This window comes from Tupaia chinensis, unplaced genomic scaffold (genome assembly GCF_000334495.1).
Source record: "Tupaia chinensis unplaced genomic scaffold, TupChi_1.0 Scaffold000126_2, whole genome shotgun sequence".
In the NCBI taxonomy this organism is placed as follows: domain Eukaryota; kingdom Metazoa; phylum Chordata; class Mammalia; order Scandentia; family Tupaiidae; genus Tupaia; species Tupaia belangeri.
In genome coordinates, this window is record NW_006159594.1 from 74502 (window position 1) to 94829 (window position 20328).

At 39.8% G+C, this 20328-nt stretch overlaps 3 gene segments (V, D, J or C); all 3 read left to right on the plus strand.

Annotated features, from left to right (window-relative positions):
* Window positions 1-2597: 2597 nt before the first annotated feature.
* LOC114007112 (T cell receptor alpha variable 18-like) lies at window positions 2598-4824 on the plus strand. The segment is given in 3 exon segments: window positions 2598-2886; window positions 3021-3372; window positions 4726-4824. Coding segments are annotated over 3 exon segments (539 nt in total).
* A 1051-nt stretch (window positions 4825-5875) lies between these two features.
* Window positions 5876-7023, plus strand: LOC114007097 (T cell receptor alpha variable 19-like). The segment is given in 2 exon segments: window positions 5876-6033; window positions 6231-7023. Coding segments are annotated over 2 exon segments (555 nt in total).
* A 12085-nt stretch (window positions 7024-19108) lies between these two features.
* On the plus strand, window positions 19109-20044 carry LOC106734472 (T cell receptor alpha variable 19-like). The segment is given in 2 exon segments: window positions 19109-19305; window positions 19505-20044. Coding segments are annotated over 2 exon segments (450 nt in total).
* The last annotated feature ends 284 nt before the right edge of the window (window positions 20045-20328 follow it).

Below are 20328 nucleotides of genomic sequence, written 5' to 3' on the forward strand. Positions count from 1 at the left end.
CGTGCATTCACTCTATGGCAAAAAGCAAAGGAGAAAAGTTTTTAGAAAATTTTGGCTGTGAGCTAGCACATACATTTAGAGGAAAACCAAATGCTAAAGACCCTGTGTTAGCATCATCACTACATTCTTTCTTTTGAAAGATACATTGCTCGTATTCATTTTTGCCTATGTCAATATGCAATTCAGTAGATGTAAAAAAAACAGTAAATGTATAATACATATTTTTGCAGTGCTGACTTTGTGGGTGCTTTATTAAAATACAGAATTATATATTGAGGCCTTACATAAATATTTTTGAATAGGAAAAGTAAAAAAAAATTCAGCAGTCACTAATAACAGTGACTCAGAAAATAGTACATCGAATATCCAAATCACTTTCTTATTTCGACCCAGTAGCTTAAACTCACGCCAGGCGTGTGCGTGCATGCCCAAGATCCTGAGAGGAGAATGGAGGAGAAAGGATTGCAGCGTGGCCATTCCCCTGGGGGGTGATTTCTTGCTTTCTATCTCTCTGTCTCTCTCTGTCTTTCTGGCAAGCACACGCGCCCTATAGCAAAAACCTCTTTTAAAAAATTCAGTAATCACTAACAACAGTGACTCAGAAAATAGTACATTGAACATCCAAATCACTTTATTAATTTTTTTCTGTAGGTTTTTGCCAAAAGGCACAGGAGCCCGGTGTGATTTTTCAAGCCATCAGGTCTAGGACTCAAACTGTAGTCAGCTATGTGGAAATCCATCTCCTTAACCACCACATCATCTGCTGGCCAGCAAATCACTTTAATAAAGTCTATTTTATCCACATTCAGAATGTTAAATTTATTCATTTAAAAAATTTTTTTCCAAAGAGCATGTGCGCTTCCTGGAGAGAAAGAGAGAGAAAATAAGGAAGCATGACCTCTCACCCTGCCATGCGGAATGGTCATGCCACAGTCCCTTCCCCTTTTCTTCTGTATTTCAGGATTTTGGAAATGCACACATGTGTGCCTGGTATGTTTCCCAAGTCGCCGAGTCCTGAACTTGAACCATGCAGTTGGTCATGTGGGATCCAGCCACCTTAACCACCATGCCATGGGCTGGCCCCATAATATTCTTTTAAGAAGTCCACATTAACTCTTTATTTTTTTTGGAAACATTTTTAAAAGAATTATTTCATTTAACTTTATTTATTTATTTAAATTTGACCAGAGAGGAACAGAGAGGGGGCGAGGGAAGAGAGAGAGAGAGAAAGAGAGAGAGAGGGAAACAGAGAAAGCAAGTTGCCAGGTCCAGGACTTGAACCATGGTCAGTCTTGTGGGAGTCCAGTGCCATTAACCATCACACCACCTGCTGGCCCCAAGCCCACACCAACTCTTCAATTTCAGTGAAAGATAATCTCTCAGTTTTAATTTGAATTTTATTGATTTTGTATTTTGTTTGCATTTTTGTCTGATTTGGTAATTATGTCAAATCTGCAAGCTTAAAAAGATTACTTATTTTATTATTGTGTATATGAAGTCATAACATTTTTAAAAAGAGTATCAGTGCAGTCCCTTATGAGATCTATACCTTACTCACTTTTGAGAAACACTGTATATCCTGGTATCCAGGTCCTGGAGCTGCCCCTGGGAGAAGCTGGTCACACCAGAGACCCAAGACACACCCTCTCACACAGACTGTGGTACACTGAAAGGTAATTTCACCTGGAGAATGTGCCTGTTCATTTAGTTATTCACTCAATCTTTTGATTTTTAAAAAATATCTCCTATGAGCTAAGGACTTAGATATTTTAAGAAATGGGCCACTGTTGCTTAGATTAAGTTCCTAATCTCAGGAGGACCAAGTGTAGCCTGAGATACCGGCACAGAGAATTCTAACGTGGTAAGGACGATGGCAGGTATGTACCCGGTGTGGTGGACGCTGTCTGCCTCAAGGGATGGGCGAGTGCTTTCACAAGGAAGTGGCATGTACAGGGCTCTTAAAGAATGAAGAGGAGTTCTCCAGGCAAAGTGGAGGGGCACATCCCAGAAGCAGGGGGAAAGTGCCAAGAGATCTCAGACCATGCTTTTTGTGCTCTCAGTATACCCCAAGATACTTCAAACTGCCGATACAGGGTGTGAATGGACATTACATTCTGAGACTGGGGAGACCTAAGGGAGCCAGGTTGTCCAGCTTCTTCTTAAAAAGGTGACAGAGGGCCCGACCCGGTGGCACAGTCTTCAGCCTGCTGAATTGCAGTGCTGGGAGCCACGTGGCTGACTGCAGTTTGGATCCTCAGATCAGCTTGAAGTCACACTAACAGGCGTGTGCCCAAGATCCCCAGGAGCTGCAGGGCTAGGGAAAGTCATGGTGAGATCCTGCCAAGGGGCTTCTCTCCCTTTCTTTCTCCTGAGCATGTGCACGTGCTCTTTATCATGAATAAAATAAATAAACTTTTTTTTTTTCAAAAAGAGAGAGTAACTGAGGGATCTCCTCTCTGTCTGCCCCAGGCACCACTGTGAGGTCTGCAGAGGGCAGTTGGTGCTGTCTTCCTGGAGCTCACCCCTCCCCTCTGACACGCATTTCCCTTCTGTGTACCTAACCTAAGGGTAACTGCCACCGTCAGAGGTGCAGGGCAGGCTGCAGGGACAGAGGGGAACCCCTAGAAGGTGCTGCTCCCTTGAGGTGGTTGATTGACACAAATTCATCTTCCTTTCTCTTTTTCATAACCCGTGGCATGATTTTGTAGGGTATTTTGTTTCAGTTAACACATGAGCCAGAACTTTTAGATTTAACTGGAGACCAAGGAACAAGAAGACGGGCTATACACACAGCTCAGATGTGTTCCCACACAAAACCTGCTGCTGTGTCTGGAGCAGTTGTGCTGTCGGCTTGCTGGTCAGGACTTGTGATCTTGTTGCTATTCAGTGAGTAAATTTTATTCACAATATCTAAGATACTCTATTCCTTAGTTTTAGAATGTTTTAACCCTATTTACACTGCAGACTATCCCCTTCCATTGCAATATAATGTTTTTCTTCTTCTTCTTCTTTTTCCTTAGGAGGGACAAATGGAGACTCTGTGACCCAGACGGAAGGCGTAGTTACCCTCCCCGAGGAGGCAGCACTGCTCCTGAATTGTACTTACCAGAGTACCTATTCAACTTTCCTTTTCTGGTATGTTCAGTACCCAAACAAAGAACCTGAGCTCCTCCTGAAAAGCTCATCAGAACATCAAGGGCTGGACAGCAGAGGTTTTCGGGCAATCATATAAAGAGTGATAGCTCCTTCCACCTGCAGAAACCCTCCGTGCAAACGTCAGACTCTGCTGTGTACTACTGCGCTCTGAGAGACACAGTGGGAAGGACTGCAGGGGGAGCTGAGCACAAACCAGAGCGGGCAGGTGGGGCCTGGGTGAGGCAGCCCTGGGAGGGCATTATTTTCTGTCCCAGTGTTACATACTGGAGGTTTACATGAGGTACTTCCAGCTCTGAAGCCACAGAGCTAAGAAAGTGTAGAGTTCTTGGATCACTCCTCAGAATGGAAATGGGGGAAGGACAGTTGAAAGAGGAATCTAAAGTCTGTTTTTTAGAATGACTGCTTTTAGCCCTGATGCCTAAAATGGCATACTTGCCTGACAAGTGACATTAACTTTTTATATGAAAGATCAGTTGCTCTATTTTATAACTTTTTATGAAAAAGAAATATTTTTAAACTTTTTAGTAAAAATGTTGAGGTAAAATAATGAATGGAATAATGTATGGCATTGACCAGGATTGGATGTTTTGCTGGTTTTCACGGTAGAAACCCTCTCTCCAGTGACAGTTTCCTCATTTCTCCCTGGAGTTTCCTTCCCTTCCTGTGTTGCTGGAAGTGGTGCTGGCCAGCAAGTCCTGTGGGGAGAGCATCCTGAGGAGAGATTTCTCTACGTCAACAGTACCCACATATGCAATGCAATTCCAACCAAAATCCCTGAAAGATTTTTGCGGATTATCAATGAACTGATTTAATGTTTATATGGAAAGGAAAAAACAAACCAGTAGAGCTACAATAATTTGAGGGAGAAGAACAAAATGAGGACTGACCCTGCTCAACATTAAAACTTACTGTGAACCTAAGCAATTAAGAACATGTGGCATGGGCCAGCAGGTGGCATGGTGGTTAAGGGCGCTGGACTCCCACATGTCAACTGTGATTCAAGTCCCAGACCTGGTGGTTTGCTCTCTCTCTCTCCCCTCTCTGGTCAAATTAAGACAAAGGAATAAAGTTAAATAACATAATTCTTTTAAAGATAAATTTAAAAAGGAAAGAAAATGTGGCACTGATGAAAGAACAAATAAATAGACCAATGAACAGCATAGAGAGTGCAGAAATAGTTCCACACAAATATAACAAACTATTTTGAATAAAAATCCATGCAATAAAGAAAAGGTAGTCTTTTCAACAGATGATGCTGGAGCAAATGGGCGGCCCCATGCAAAAACAAAGCAAAATGAAAAGAATGCAGATGCTAGTCTTATACCCTTTATATAAATTAACTCAAAGTGGATGCGAGACCTAAATGTAAAATACAAATGCAAAATACAATAAAAATCCTAGAAGATAATACAAAACTATGAAAATTTTAGAAGATAATATAGGAGAAAATTTAGATGACCTTAGGTTTGGCTATGTCAAAGTCAAATCATATGTCACCAGATAAGTGAAAGTTAAAACAACTGAGACACCAGCTAGCTCTGCACACCTGTTAGAATTCCTCAAATCCAGAACACTCGCATCACCAATGCTAGTGAGGATGGGAAGCAGCCGGAACCCTCATTCATTGTGGGTGGGAATGCAAAATGGCACAGCCACTGGGAGAGATGATTTAGCAACGTCTTACAAACATCGATATGCTCTTACCATATGGCCAGCAATCACACTCCTTGAGGAGTGTGTGCGGCTATTCTCGTTTCTATTGCTAGAAATAACAATTTATAAAGAACAATGCATTTAAAACTTTTATGAACCTTATCTTGGAAATACATGGCCCCATGGATCTATATCTAGAGAGTAAAACACCAGTTCACTATTTAAGGCTGTGTAAAGTTTATTGACTATGATGTGAGTGATAAGTGCTAGTGAAGATTGAACTCTGCACATATTTTAAATAGGATTTCTATTGTTTTTGATCATTCTCTGGTTACCGAGTTGTAAATTTTTAGAGATTTTTACTCATCCCACTATTCATTTGAATTAATGTATGTGGTTTGAAAACGCATTAGGATTTTACAGGGATGCTTGTATTGAGTTATAACAGATTCCTGCATTTGGACACTGAGTAGAATTTTGTAAATTTTGTTTACATGCTTATAGACACACAAACACACACAACACACACAATGTGCATGCCTATATGCTCGCATATGTTTTTTTCTTATTGTTACTTGGCATTGCATCCTCACTTGATAGATTTTGTGACTCAAGGAATAGGATGTGAAATTATTCATGAACAATCAAATATTTCAAATGTAACTTCTCTTGCTAATCATGGATTCCATGGTCCACAAAAACTGAGACTAAAAGTTTTGCCTTCCTGCTTACATGGTCAAAACTCTGTGATTCCTTTTCACCTTGACTCTGTTGGGAAAAAAAATGATGTGTATGTAAGATCAAAAGGTGCATGTCTATGTTATCCCATGGATTCCCTATAGTTTCAAAATGATTGCATTCTATTTAAGTCCCACATTCTCCATCAAAAAGAATTAAACAAATGATTTAGGTTTATTACTGTTTGTTTCCAGTCCAGTAAGTTATAAAGAGACAAAATAGGTGTTCAGGGCAGCATCATATTTTCCAGTTACACAGGAAGCATGTGACATGACACAGGCACCCCTGTCCTGCATCTGCACACTGTGCTTCCTGTGTGAGGCAGAAGCATCACAACGCCCAGCAACTGTGCAGAGCTCTGGAAGACAGGGTGCAGAATTATGATCTGGATTTGTGCTAGAACACAGGACATGGCACTCGGGGGAAGAGCTACCAGCGTGCTGACCTCCAGCCTGCTGAGGACAGTCATGGCCTCCATCTGTCTCGGTAAGGACGACCACAAACACAGGACTCAGGCTCCAGCAGCTCTGAGAGTTGTCAGAGAGGAGATCACTGTAGTCTAAGAGGTCCTGGTGGGGAGGCCTCCTGGGCAATGAAAGCAGGTGGCTGAGTCTAAGCCACATCATCCCTTATGTCCCCTTAGCTGGAGGTGGGGATGACTATTTGTTTTCTCTTTCCTGCAGGCTCCAGCATGGCCCAGACGGTAACTCAAGCCCAGACTGCAACTTCAGTGATGGAGAAGGGAAGTGTGACCTTGGGCTGTGGATATGAAACCAGTGATCCTACTTACTATTTATTCTGGTACAAACAGCCACCAACTAGGGAAATGATTGCTCTTATTCGTCAGGACTCTTATAATGAGAAGAATACATCAGAGGGTCGGTATTTTCTGAACTTCCATAAATCAGCCCGTTCTATCAGCCTCACCATCATGACCTCACAGCTCACTGACTCCACAGTGTATTTCTGTGCTCTGAGAGAACACAGAGATGTGGGTACCTGCAGGAACCCAACAAAAACCTCAATGGGTGACAGTGCCCCTAGGGGAGGGGCTCCCTCACAGACAGGAAGCAGCAGGGCTGTGTCAGCACAGGTGGGGGTTGGACAGGGAACTGCAGCTCAATTCATATAGGTGTCTAGATTTATTTTTTATTGGATGCATATGCGTGCTTCTCTTCCTTAGATTAGAATGAGATAGAATACTTAGCACATGTTTTAGATCAGATATAAGAATGTAAAACAGAAATTGCAACAACAAAAAATCTACTAATCTTGTGTGAGACACAAATTAAATAATCTTGTGTGACTGCCCAGCAATCACACTCCTCGATTACTGGGTTATCACACAAAATTATCTCATCTCGGTCTTACATAAAAGTGCAACAGAAAAAAAACATTAATCTCAAATGGGAAATTTACCTGATTATGTTTAGATCAAATAAATAATTCCACTGATGAGATAGCAAATTTCCAGAATTATTCATAAATTTATAAACTTATTATTATATTAAATTATTTAATTTACTTATAATAAAATGACTTTCATTGATTTTTTTCTGACAAATAATATCATTACTAAATGAAGTATAATGAATTAAGATTCTCCTCATAATCATACTAACACCCTCTTATACTCTGGATTATATTTGTAATGCTTTTCAAATTATTGCTCTATGATTCTTCTCTTTTTCTGGAATAATTATGATTTTTAAAAAAATATATATGTAAACATGTGGCCCTCATTTAGAGTTTGCCTATAAAGGGTGATGTTTAAGGCAGAAACTTGTCCCAAACAATATCTGATTTAAAATATTAAGGGCCAGGAGATGACGTAGAGGTTACATCATTGAATTCTCACATACCTGTTCATGGTTTGAGTCCCAGATCTGGTATCTTGAGAATCACGCTGGGAGTTTGTGTGTGCGTACCCAAGATGCCAGGAGAGGGATGGAGGAGAAGGAATTGTGGAGTGACCATCTCCCTTGAGGGGTGATTTCTCACCTTCCCCCTTGCCATTTCTATCTCTGCCTCTCTCTCTGGTGAGTGCATGTGCCCTATAGCAAAAACCTCTTAAAATTACATTGTAAATTATAGTAATCATTACAGTATTATACTGGCATAGAAAAGACACGTAGACTGATGGAATGGAATAGAGAGCCCAGAAATCAACCTAAACACAATCATCAACTAGTTTTCATCAACGGCATGAAGAGGACACAGTGGGTGAGATAATAAACGGTGCTGAGAAAATCGAATGCCCACATGCCAAAGAGTGAGACTGGATCCTTATCTTAAACTATGCACAAAAATCAGCTCAAAAGAAATAAAGGACCTGAATTTAAGAGTTAAATTCTAGAACTCCTAAATGAGCACATGGGGAACAGCTCCTTCACATTCACTTTGGCAATGATTTTCTAGAAATCACATCAAAAGCTCAGACTGCAAAAGCAAAAACAAACATGGGATTACTTCATACTAAAAAGCATCTGCACAGCAAAGGAAACAAGCATTAAAATGAAGCAGCAGTACATGTACTAGGAAATACCTGCAAGCCACATATATGGCAAAACAGTTAATACTTAACATTTATAAAGAATTAATACAACTCAGTAGTAGAAAAAAACTTCAATTTAAAAATGGACAAAGGACCTGTATAGATATTTTGCCAAAGAAGGCATACATATAACCAACAGGTATACAACAAAGTACTTGATATCGTTAAGCATTAGAAAAATGTAAATCAAAATCACTATGAGATATTACCATATATCTGTTAAGATTACTATCATTAAGAAGTCAGGAGTTAACAAGTTGGTGAGGCCATAGAGAAAGGAGAATTCTTCTTTCCTTGCTGGGATTATAGAATGTTACAGTCATTATAGAAAAAAAAAAAAAAGGAGGTGATTCCTAAATAAATAAAAGATGGAACTACCACGTGACTGTGTAATCCTTCTTTTGGCATATGCCCAAATGAAATTAAGTCAGTACCTCTTAAAGATATCTGCGCTATCATTGCCATTGCAGCATTTTTCACAATAACCAAAATATGAAAACAGCCTCAGTGTCTGTCAAAAATGGAGTGGAATAAAAAAGTTTGTAATACACGCACAATAGTATTTGATCTTTAAAAAGGAAATCTTTCTACATATGAACTTAGAGGACTTTATGCAAAGGAAATAAACTAGATAAATAAAGAAAAATATAGAGTTCTTTTACTTATGTATAACATCTTTTTTAATAAAAGGGTCAAATCTACAGAGATAAAGAACAAGCCAGTGGTTATTATGGAGGTTATTATGGACAGGGGTTGGGATGGAGAAATGGGAAGAGGTAAAGTAGAGGTTACAATGTAGCAGGTATGTAGCTTTTAAATCTAAATATAAACTATACAGAGCTAAGTCTATAGCTAATAAAATTACAATGTATTTGGGATTTCTTCTAAATGAGTAGATTCTATTTGCTCTTGCCATAAAAGCAAACAAAAAGATAACTATATGAGATGATGGGTATGTCAATTTGATTCAGTATTGTTACTATTTATATATAATCATATATATTTAGTTATTTATATATGTAGTTATATATTGTATGTATATAATAATATACATATATATATGTGTGTGTATCTATATATCCCATGATATCATGTTTTGTACCTTAAATATAAAACTTATTTTTAAAGTTTTCAAATAAGACAGATTAACAATGGCTGACCTAGCTACTGTGCCCTCAATGAGCTGTCCAGGGTTCTGAATCATTCTCTTACTGGGCTTCTATAATACTTTGCTCCCCATCCACCATTAAGAATGAAAGTAGTTATCAGGTACAAATTAAGTGCATACGATGAAGATATAAACTTTATCCCTTAACCTCCTCTGCTTTACTAAATCCATCAATAGCTTTTTCCCTGGTCTCTCATGTAAACTATCAATCACATACATAATTTACTGTGTTTGCCCTCATTCCCATCTCTAGATAGTGCCATACAGGTTCTTGGGATTCTTTATCACTTCAAATGATACCTGTAAAAACTCTCCTTCCTGGTTTCATGACTAGTGTATACTTTTCCTTGAAAAAGAGCACAATTGCCCATCACAGTCAAATGTCTTAAAGTGTAAACAGAACAATGCCAACTCCCCTGAAGTTATACTTACTGGCTTGCATCATCACTATTCTATAATCTTCAGTTTCCGTCAGATTCTCTGAAAGAGAGACATAAAGATTTCCAAGTCTGAAATAGTAGCTCAATTCAATGATCTTTTAAAATAAGTAAAATACATCTTTGTTTCTCGTTAACTTGATTTTAAAAAGATAATGCTTTCTAGATACAACCATCAACTTACAGTAAATACAAAAGTTAGAGGAACATACTAAACCTATCACAGGTATACAATAAAGAAAATCCACAGTACAGAAAACTCTTTAGGACACACAATCTAATTTTTCAATTACAAAGTACAAGGAATGAAGTAGAGTGATGGAACATAGAGGTTAAAACTGGCTTAAAAAAACATACCAACCAGTGACAATAGTTGGTTGGTCCTTTGTAGATCCTGAGTCAAGCAAACTATAAAATAGTCAGAAAATTTGAACACATATCAAATTCCCAGTTGTATTAAATAAATATCATTGATTTTTAGGTGTAATAATGACATTGTCATTGTAGTTTAAAAAGTAAAAGTTTACAGATAGGTATTAAAATAATCAAAGACAAAATAATGTAATATCTGAGATTAAAAATAATAGGGGAGGGAAATTAGTTGGGGGTATAAATGAAACAAGATTGGCCATGAATTGATAATTAATGAACTAGGTGATGGGAACATAGAGCTTCATTATTCCATACTACAATATATAATTTTGTACACATTTGAAATTATCCATAATGAAAGTAAAAATAGAAACTGGCTACTACTCAGCCAAAAATATAAGATCCTAGCATTAGATAGAAAATGGATGAACATGAAAGATTTACAACTGAGTGAAGCCAGCCAGGCTAAGAAGGAGAGGCATTGCATGACTCCGCTTAATATATACCACTGTCTGCACTCTGTGGAGGAAACTTAAAGATGAGAGGATATAGAAGCATGGAAAGTGGTTACGGACCCTGGAGACAGTGTGGGAAGAAGGTGGAAGATGGGGGAGAGTGAGAGGATGGGAATCGAGAAAAACAGAGATACATGTCACTTGAGGGACACACAAATGAACGATTGTCTTCCTTTGATAATGTGTATGATATCTTTGACCGAACTGTTGAGGGGAGTATTCATGTTGGGTAAATTCATTTTGCAAGCTGTGGTGATGTACAGTGATTGAATGTACAAAATAAATTTCAAAAACGAAAATAAACAAGTAAAAGAAATTGCCTAGGTTCAAATTGTGTCGTCTCCATTGAAGCATGACTTGTGACATATTCTTTAACCTGCCAGTTTCTTCATCTGTAAAATGGTGACAATAGACCCTACCTCATGGAGTTAAGTTTGGAAATTTAAAAATATTGGTAATTGTAACACCTGAAGCTGAAAAAAAAACACAAATGTCCGTCAACAGTTTCAAGAATAATTACATTATGATACTGAAACACTACAGAACAATGAGAATGAACAAACTTGCCATGTGCTCAATGTAGAACAAGTCCCACAAATCTTAATGAGTGAAAGATTTCAGGAACAAAAGAAATTCAAAACCAGATAAAACTAGCCTATGAAATTATATGTAAAAGGAGTCAGTGTACTGCTAATGTTTATTGGGAGACAGCGACTGGGAAAAAGTACAATGGAGGCTTCTGGGATGTTGGTAATCATCTGTTTCTCAGAAACAGAGTGCTAGTTACATAGGTAAGTTCACTTCGTGAAAATTTATGAAGCTCTACACCTACGTTTTGTGCACTTTTCTGAATGTATATTATATTTAATAAAGTTTTAAAAGTTATACATTATCTCATTGACTAAATTCTGAGAATATAATTTCTTTTCAATCCATATTCATAGCCCTCTGATGTTCATACTAGTCCTCATTTAACACATGCTCAATAAATGTTTGCTCAATCAAACACTTGGGTCTTTTTAATATATATTTGCAAAGATGCTCTGCTACCAATACCAAGAACCCAATAGCTTACTAGCTGGACTTGAACTTCCCCTTTAACTTGCTAATTACTACCCCAAATTCAGGTTCTCAGCATCTCACACCTGTTTTTCTGTAGCTGCCTTTTAAATAACCTTCCTCCCTCCAGAATCTCCTCCCCATAATCTACCTCACATCCCATTAATGAGTTACCCTTTTAAAATGCAGCATTGATCATATTGATCCCCTTGTTAACAACCCTCAGTGACCGTCCTTTACCTGTAGGTGTAAGGTTAAAGTCTTGCCTTGTCTCTCCATGATGTCTACAATTATGTCATGACTTTTCTGCTTCACCAGAGTAAGTCTAACTCAACAGTGAGGTGGGCAGTCACCATTCTCTGTAAATAGCTCTGCCTGCATCACCACTCCTGTCTGAGTGCTTGCCATCATTCCCTCTCCCAGTCTTGGAGACTGGACCACGAAGGATAGCCTGGTCACTGCAGCCACAGAGACATCTCCTTCTTATGGAAAGCCTTGTCACTTAATTATTGACTTTGGTACTTCATCCAGTAATTTAAAAACCATCTCAATTGCACCACCTAGTTTTACAAAGTGCTTTCATAAACAGTGGCTCATGTGCTTCTCACAATATCAAGAGCCAAAGTTCAGAGAATTAATCTTTTATAGATAAGAAAACTGAGATTCAGAGAGGTACAGGGACTTGAACCAGTGTACTCAGTCAAGAGTGGAGCTTGCTCCTATCCAAGCTTTCTATGCTGAATACCTTGATAATAATACATATCTTATCACCTCCAAATGATTATATGTTTCTGGAAATCTACTGGCACTCCTGAATCTCTCACAGCTCTGGACAAGGCACACAGAGGTCTCTGTGCAGTTGGTGATTTTATTTCTACATTGTCCCCATCCAGCTCAAGGACTGACAAAAGTGTGCTGCCTCTGCTCTATGAGACTTCATTAGCAAAATTGGGACCAGTAGGTGGTGTAATGCTATGTTGCTGGACTCCTATGTAGTCAACCTTGGTTCAAGTCCCAGACCCAGTGGCTTAAACTAACACCGGTCACATGTGCATGTGTACCCAAGATCCAAGAGGAGAAAGGAGAAGAAGGGATTGTGGCATGGACATCTATTCGGGAGTTGTGGGGGGGGGGGTAATTTCTCACTTTCTGTCTCTCTGTCTCTCTCTGTCTTTCTGGCAGAGTGCATGCACCCTATAGCAAAAACCTCTTTTAAAAAATCTGAATTGTCCAAGGAAACACTTCACTATCTCTCAAAATATTTAGTTTGAGAGTATAAGGAGGAGGAGATTAAGCATCTTTTTAAGGGAAGGGCAGCCTTATTTTTTCTCCATATCATGGGCTCTAGATTGAAAAAAGAAGGAAGGAGCCTGCAGAGGTATGGGAAGTGGGCTTCAAGAACTATAATTTAGTCACAATTTAGAAGGTTCAAATTGACCAAATTCCAGAACTCACTCCTCAAATAATTGGACTTGTAAGCAATATGGAGAACTTTATTGTTTTGAAACACAGTTTAATAAACTTTAAATATATATTAACATGAAACTTAATTTTCTTTTTACATTTTTTATAATTTCTCATTTACATGTAATTGTACTTCTTTATGAGGTACAATATAAATTTTCAAAGTATGGATGCAGTGTGTGATCATCAAATCAAGACTATTACCATAGTCATTGCCTTCAACAAGGATCACCACATTATGTGCATCTTCAATTTTTGCTCTACTAGATATTTTGTGTATACACACACACACACACACACACACACACACACACACACACACATGCACACACACATATATGAGGGGCAACATCCTTCTTAACCACTCTGCAAGCTTCATTTTCTTTATTCCCAAAGTTACATGATACTAAATCTGGGTGGAAGCTAGTCAGAGCACTAAGGTGCTGAGAGGCAGAGAATGGAGAAAGCAGCAGGCACCCAAATCTGAAAGCAAGTGCCGCCTTCTACCCTGACATTCTCACCTCCTACCCCTGAGCAGAGGAGGGTGGACATCTAGTTACCATGATTAAGAAAGTGAGAGGGAATCAAAGAACAAAAATAGATCTAAATACTGAAAATAAGATATTCAAATGGCTTATTTGATTAAAGATAAATCAGCTCTTTCCAGCCTAACCCCTCATTCCACATTCTTGAACCTGGCTTAGTGGGAGTCTTGGTAGGGAGCAGGATTTGTTTTCCTTATTCACACCTCACTTGAGTAGAACCAATATGGGTTAGAATCTGTTCCGTGTCTTGTTCCATGGATGTGCTCTTCTGCAGAGTTTGACACATTGTATGTCACTTTGTGAATTTCTGGAATGAATGCTTGCATTTAGGCCCTCCTGAGCATGCTCACTAGTCTAAGCCAGGTGATCTGCAGAGAATGTTGCCAGCCTGGTGATTCTGCTCAAGACTGTGCTTTTAGTAAAAGTTAAGCAGTCTAAGTTAGTTTACTGGGTAGCAAAGTCTATTTGGGATAAATATTTATAATTGGCTTAAGATTATTCTGTGTTCACCTGATTTTACTCATAGTCATTGTTACTATGTTGACCGCACTGTCCCTGGGAACCCATGTGAAAATACGGCAGCTGTCTGCAGGAACAAAGTTCCAGTGGTTTGTATAAGCAGAGAATAATGCTTTGACTTGTTACTTTAATACAATTAGCCCTTGAAAAAAGTAAACCAAATCCTAGAGCAAAGACAAGCTATGAAGATGGCTCTTTAAAATTTTTGGTTGGTTGAGGCCAGTGGATGGAGCGATAGCTAACGCACTGACTCCCACAGGGTCGACTGAGGTTGAGTCCTGGACCTGGTTGCTTGCTTTGTCATTTTCCCTCTTTTTCTCTCAGGTGAGCACTTGTACCTGATAGTAAATGTAAAAGAAAAATAGTATTAAATATAATGAAAGAAATAGTTCTTTAAAATGATTTTCTTAGAAATTTTTGCTATAAGGCTCATGTACTCACTGGAGAGACAGAGTCAGAGACAGAAAGTGAGAAATCGCCCCTCCTGGGGGATGGTCATGCCGCAATCCCTTCTCCTCCATTCTTCTCTTGGGATTTGGACCTGCATGCACACATGCTCAGTGTGGGTCTGGGACTGGAGCCACGATTGACTATGTGGGAGACCAGCAATGTAATCACTACACCATATGCTGGTCCCAAATAAACAGTTCATTAATTTTTTTTTCTTCTGGTCTTGTTTCATTAGCACAAAAATTACACAATTAAAGTAAACCAACAGCCAACAAACACTAAGCAAACAGCACTTTTAACTGAGATTTCGGAAATACCTAATAAAAGGAATAAATAGGAATTAGGTAAATACCAGATAAATGTCTCTAGAATGAAAAGAGCCTGACCAATAACATTAAGCAACTAAAACCTTCTTAAAATAGTTACTTGAATTAAAATAATGATATGACAAACAGTGAAAAGATGGCATTTCAAGAACCAGGTTACCTCAGTACCCATCATAAAGGCTAATGGCCTTCCATGTGCAGTCCAGGGACTCCCAGGGAGAACCTTTCAGGGAGCCTGGCATACCAGACCACTTTCATAATGATGCCATCCACTATTTGCCTTTCTAACTATGAATGAGCTACAGGATGCATGTGCACACCACCTTTCCTTCTCCTCTATTCTCCTCTTGGCATTTTGGACAGAGGGTGGCTCCCAGTGTATATTTCAAGCTGCCAGGTTGGGACTCAATGAGGTCTGTCAGGCGAGATCCAGCACCTTAACCACCATGCCACCTGCAGGCCCACTATTGGCCTTTTTCCCTTTAATATTCTCAGAGTTACATATGCGAGTTTTCCAGAAGCTTCATGACATGTGAGCATATCATTATTCTAATAGTTATGGAAGGTATCTCTCGCTCCGTCCCACATAAATAAATCCTCTCTGGGGTCTGCTTGGAATCTCTTGATAAGACCAAAGGAGTCATGAGGTGAGTTTGAGAACTGGCAGCTCCTGAATACATGTTTACCTTGTCGCTGTCTGACTTTAAATAGCATTTTCCTTTTCATACAGTGCAGAAAGCACAACATTCTTTCTTTATTCTTTGTGTTACTGTTGTGAAATATTTTTACTTTACATATATTAAAAGCCTCACGGTGCAGTTGTACGGGTTTGATCCACTCATTTAGATGCTTCAGTTTTACATTACTTTTTTCTTCTAGCACTTTAAAGTCACATCCTGACATACATTGATTGTGAGCAAAAGTCATGCTTCACTTTGATCTTCTGTATATGATGTGTTCTTCTTCATTCTGCTTCCCTTCACTCTGGTTTTAATTATTTGTTTATTTATTTCAGAGATTTTTACTATTGGGTGCATACATTTGCCAGAGAGACAGAGAGACTAAAAGCAGGAAATCATTCCCCAGCGGGGATGGCCATGTTGAATCCCTTTTCTTCCATTCTCCTCTTGGGATTTTGGGCATCCATGTATATGCACCCAATGTGAGTTTTAAGCTTCCGGGGCTGGGACTCAAACCATGGTTGATTATGTGGGAGTACAGTGACATAACCATACAGCGTCTGCTGGTTCCCCTCCCTGGTTGCTTTTAAGACGCTTTCATTACTACTGGTTTTCAGAAACTTGACTAGGGGAGTCTTGGAGCAATTTTCTTTGATTTTTCTCCTTTGTGTCTGTGCGTTTACAACTAAACCTAGAAATTACTTGGCCTATTGTCTACCTTTCCTCTGTGAGTTCCCTCTCACATGTGCAGAAATCAGTCAGTGGTTGAAAGGAAGCCCTCGAGTTCTCTGGAGTATGTTTTCTCAGGTGCACGTGTGCTCTCTTCCTCTCCAAATCCTTCTCTGCTACACGGATCCACACACCTAGATGCTTCAGTTGTGTGTGTGGGGTGCTTTCTCTCTCCCTCTCCTCCACCTGCCACGTGCATGTGCCTATGCTCTCTACCATGCCTGAAATACATAAATTTCAAACAAGTTGTGGAACTATTGTCTACAGTAATCCTAACCCTAGTGTTTTCAGAAAACTATAGCTGTGCTCCATGAGTATATTAATTGGATAGTGCCTCCATCATACTGTGAGACCATACAATGAATGTACTACTCCAATCTTCTTACTTACTTATTAATTTTAATTTAATTTTATTTTATACATTCAATCACATTATTATTTGACTTACAAAGTGGATATTTCAACAGGTGAACATTTCTTCTTAGTACAGTTGACAAAATTACAAAGTATCTTCCATCTTCTATACCTTCCCCTCCAATTTAAAGTTTTATTGGATCAGACACGGTCGTGGTGCAATTTCCAGGGAAACCACCAGGAGGCAATGTTTCTTTCAGATGTGGTTCATATTTGCATATAGGTGGTGAATGACAAGCCTATTTTCTTTGCAGAAGCAAAACAGACCTTTGTGTAAAAAGGGGCTCTTAGTTTATGAATGAGGAGTTTCTCTAGGATTCCACAGTAGACTAGACTTTCCAGATCTGGTGTACGGCAGGGAGCAAGGATCATTTCTTCTAACATGCTTTCTGTCACCTGCTTAATTCTTATGATCTTCTTAATATTCAGTGAGTAATATTTTTCTCAAACATTTATGCCACTTTATTTTCCTATTGTGTTAAAATTTAGCCTCTTGCTCAACTGAAACTCGCCTGCTAAGAATTTTTCAATATAGCAACGTAAATTCTTTATCTTGTTTAGGGAGAAGCAATGGAGACTCAGTGACCCAGACAGAAGGTCCAATTACTCTCTCTGAGGGGGCACCTCTGATTCTGAACTGCACTTACCAGGTTAGCCATCTTCAAACTCCCTTCCTTTTCTGGTATATCCAGTATGTCAGTAAAGCTCCTCAACTACTCCTGAAAAGTTCAACAGGAAAACAGAGGACAGAGAATCAAGATTTTCATGCTGATTTTGTTAAGGACAACAGCTCCTTCCACCTGCAGAAACCCTCCGTGCAAACGTCAGACTCGGCTGTGTACTACTGCGCTCTGGGAGACACAGTGCGAGGGACTGCAGCGGGAGCTGAGCACAAACCAGAGCGGGCAGGTGGGGCCTGGGCGTGGGAAGTCCTTAAAGGGGGGTTATTTTCTGTCTTCAGTGTTAGAGATTGGAGGCTTCCTCAAAGTACTTCCAGACCCAAGAAATCGTGGAGTTCTTGGATTACTCTTCAGAGTGGAAATGGGGGAGGGACAATTTAAGGAGGACGCTAAGTTCTGTTTTTTGTTTTGTTTTGTTTTGTTTTGTTTTTTTAGAATAATTCTGTTTTCTGCTCAGAAGTTTAAAGTGGCATACATTCCTGAGAAATGACATTAACTTTGTTATATGAAAGATCATTTGTGGCGCCACAGGGTTGCATGATGGTTAAGATGTGCGACTCCCATATGGCTGACTGTGTTTCTAGTCCCGGACCCAGCAGCTTGAAACTCACACTAGTTGCATGTGCATATGTGTCCAAACTCCCAAGAGGAGCGTGGGAGAGAAGGGGTTGAGGCGTGGCCATCTCTCCAGGGAGTGATTCCTTCCTTTCTGTCTCTCTGGCAAGTGCACATGCCCTGTAGCAAAAATCCTTCTCTAAAAATTTATAATTGATGTTTCTTGTTTGAAAAGGCAAGAGGATTTTACAGCAACACAAGCATTGTGTTATGACAGAAATTTCTGTATTTGCACACTGACTAGAATTTCGTAAATTTATTTTTGTTTAAATGCACACACATACAGAAAATGTTGTGCACCATATACTTGTGTGTATTCTTTTCTTTTTACTTGGCATGGCACAAAATTGGAGCTCAAGGGGTGGGATTTGAAATAATTCACTAACAGTAAAATATATCTCATGTAAGATTTATTGGATTCAATGACTTGCAAGGAACAAAGACTGAGACCAAATATTTTGTCTCCCCATTGGACAGTCAAAACTCTGATCAATCTTCATTTTAATTCTGTCTGGGAAAAAAGAGTCATATTTAAGACCAAAAGGAGCACATCTATGTTATCCCATGTATTCCGTTCAGTTTATAATAAGTATATTCTATAAAAGTGTCATGTTCTACATCAAAAAGAAACAATTCAATTTTACCACTGTTTATTTCCAGTCTAATAAATTATTTTTTTATTTTTATTTTTTGGAGAGGTTTTTTTGCTATAGTGTGTGCTCTCCAGAAAGACAGAGAGAGACAGAGAGACAGAAAGCGAGAAATTACTGCTCGAGGGGATGGCCACGCTGCCATTCCTTCTCCTCCATTCTCTCGGGATCTTGGACATGCACACACACATGCTCAGCGTGAGTTTAAGCCACCAGGTCTGGGACTTGAACCGCAGTTCTCTACATGGGAGTCCAGCAACATAACCATTACGCCAACTGCTGGTCCCAAATCTAATAAGTTATAACGAGACAAATGGGTGCTCAGGGCAGGCTGGCAGTTTCCAGTTACACAGGAAGCATGTGACGCGACACAGGCACCCCTGTCCTGCATCTGCACACTGTGCTTCCTGTGTGAGGCAGAAGCATCACAACGCCCAGCAACTGTGCAGAGCTCTGGAAGACAGGGTGCAGAATTACGATCTGGATTTGAGCTAGAACACAGGACATGGCACTCGGGGGAAGAGCTACCAGCATGCTGACCTCCAGCCTGCTGAGGACAGTCATGGCCTCCATCTGTCTCGGTAAGGGAGACCACAAACACAGGACTCAGGAACCAGCAGCTCTGAGAGTTGTCAGAGAGGAGATCACTGTAGTCTAAGGGGTCCTGGTGGGGAGGCCTCCTGGGCAATGAAAGCAGGTGGCTGAGTCTAAGCCACATCATCCCTTATGTCCCCTTGGCTGGAGGTGGGGATAAGTCTATTTGTTTTCTCTTTCCTGCAGGCTCCAGCATGGCCCAGACGGTAACTCAAGCCCAGACTGCAACTTCAGTGATGGAGAAGGGAAGTGTGACCTTGGGCTGTGGATATGAAACCAGTGTCACTACTTATTATTTATTCTGGTACAAACAGCCACCCACTGGGGAAATGATTGCTCTTATTCGTCAGGACTATTATAATGAGAAGAATGCATCAGAGGGTCGGTATTTTCTGACCTTCCTGAAATCAGCCCGTTCCATCAACCTCACCATCTCGGCCTCACAGCTCACTGACTCCGCAGTGTATTTCTGTGCTCTGAGAGAACACAGAGATGTGGGTGCCTGCAGGAGCCCGACAGAAACTTCAACAGGAGACAGTGCCCCTGGTGGGGGGTGGTAGGGCTCCCTCACAGACAGGAAGAAGCAGGGCTGTGTCAACACAGCTGGGGGTTTGACAGGGAAACTGGCTTAATTCTTATAGATGTCCAGATATATCATGTATTGGAAACATATGCATTCTTTATTCTTTAGAATAGATTGAGATAGAGTATATAGCACATATTTTTTTATAGCACATATGAAAATACAAAACAAAAAGTTCATGGAGTAAGCAAATGGTGTAATGGTTATATCACTGGACTCCCATGTAGTTGACCACTGTTTGAATCCTGGACCCCACAGCTTGAAACTCATACCTGGTGCATGTGTGTGCATGTGTGTGCATGCCCAAAAATCAGAAGAGGAAACTCGTAACGAAGGGATTACAGTGTGGCCATTCCCCCTGAGGGGGGTGTGATTTCTCTCTTTCTGTCTGTCTGGAAAGTGCCCATGCACTATAGAAAAACCTCTC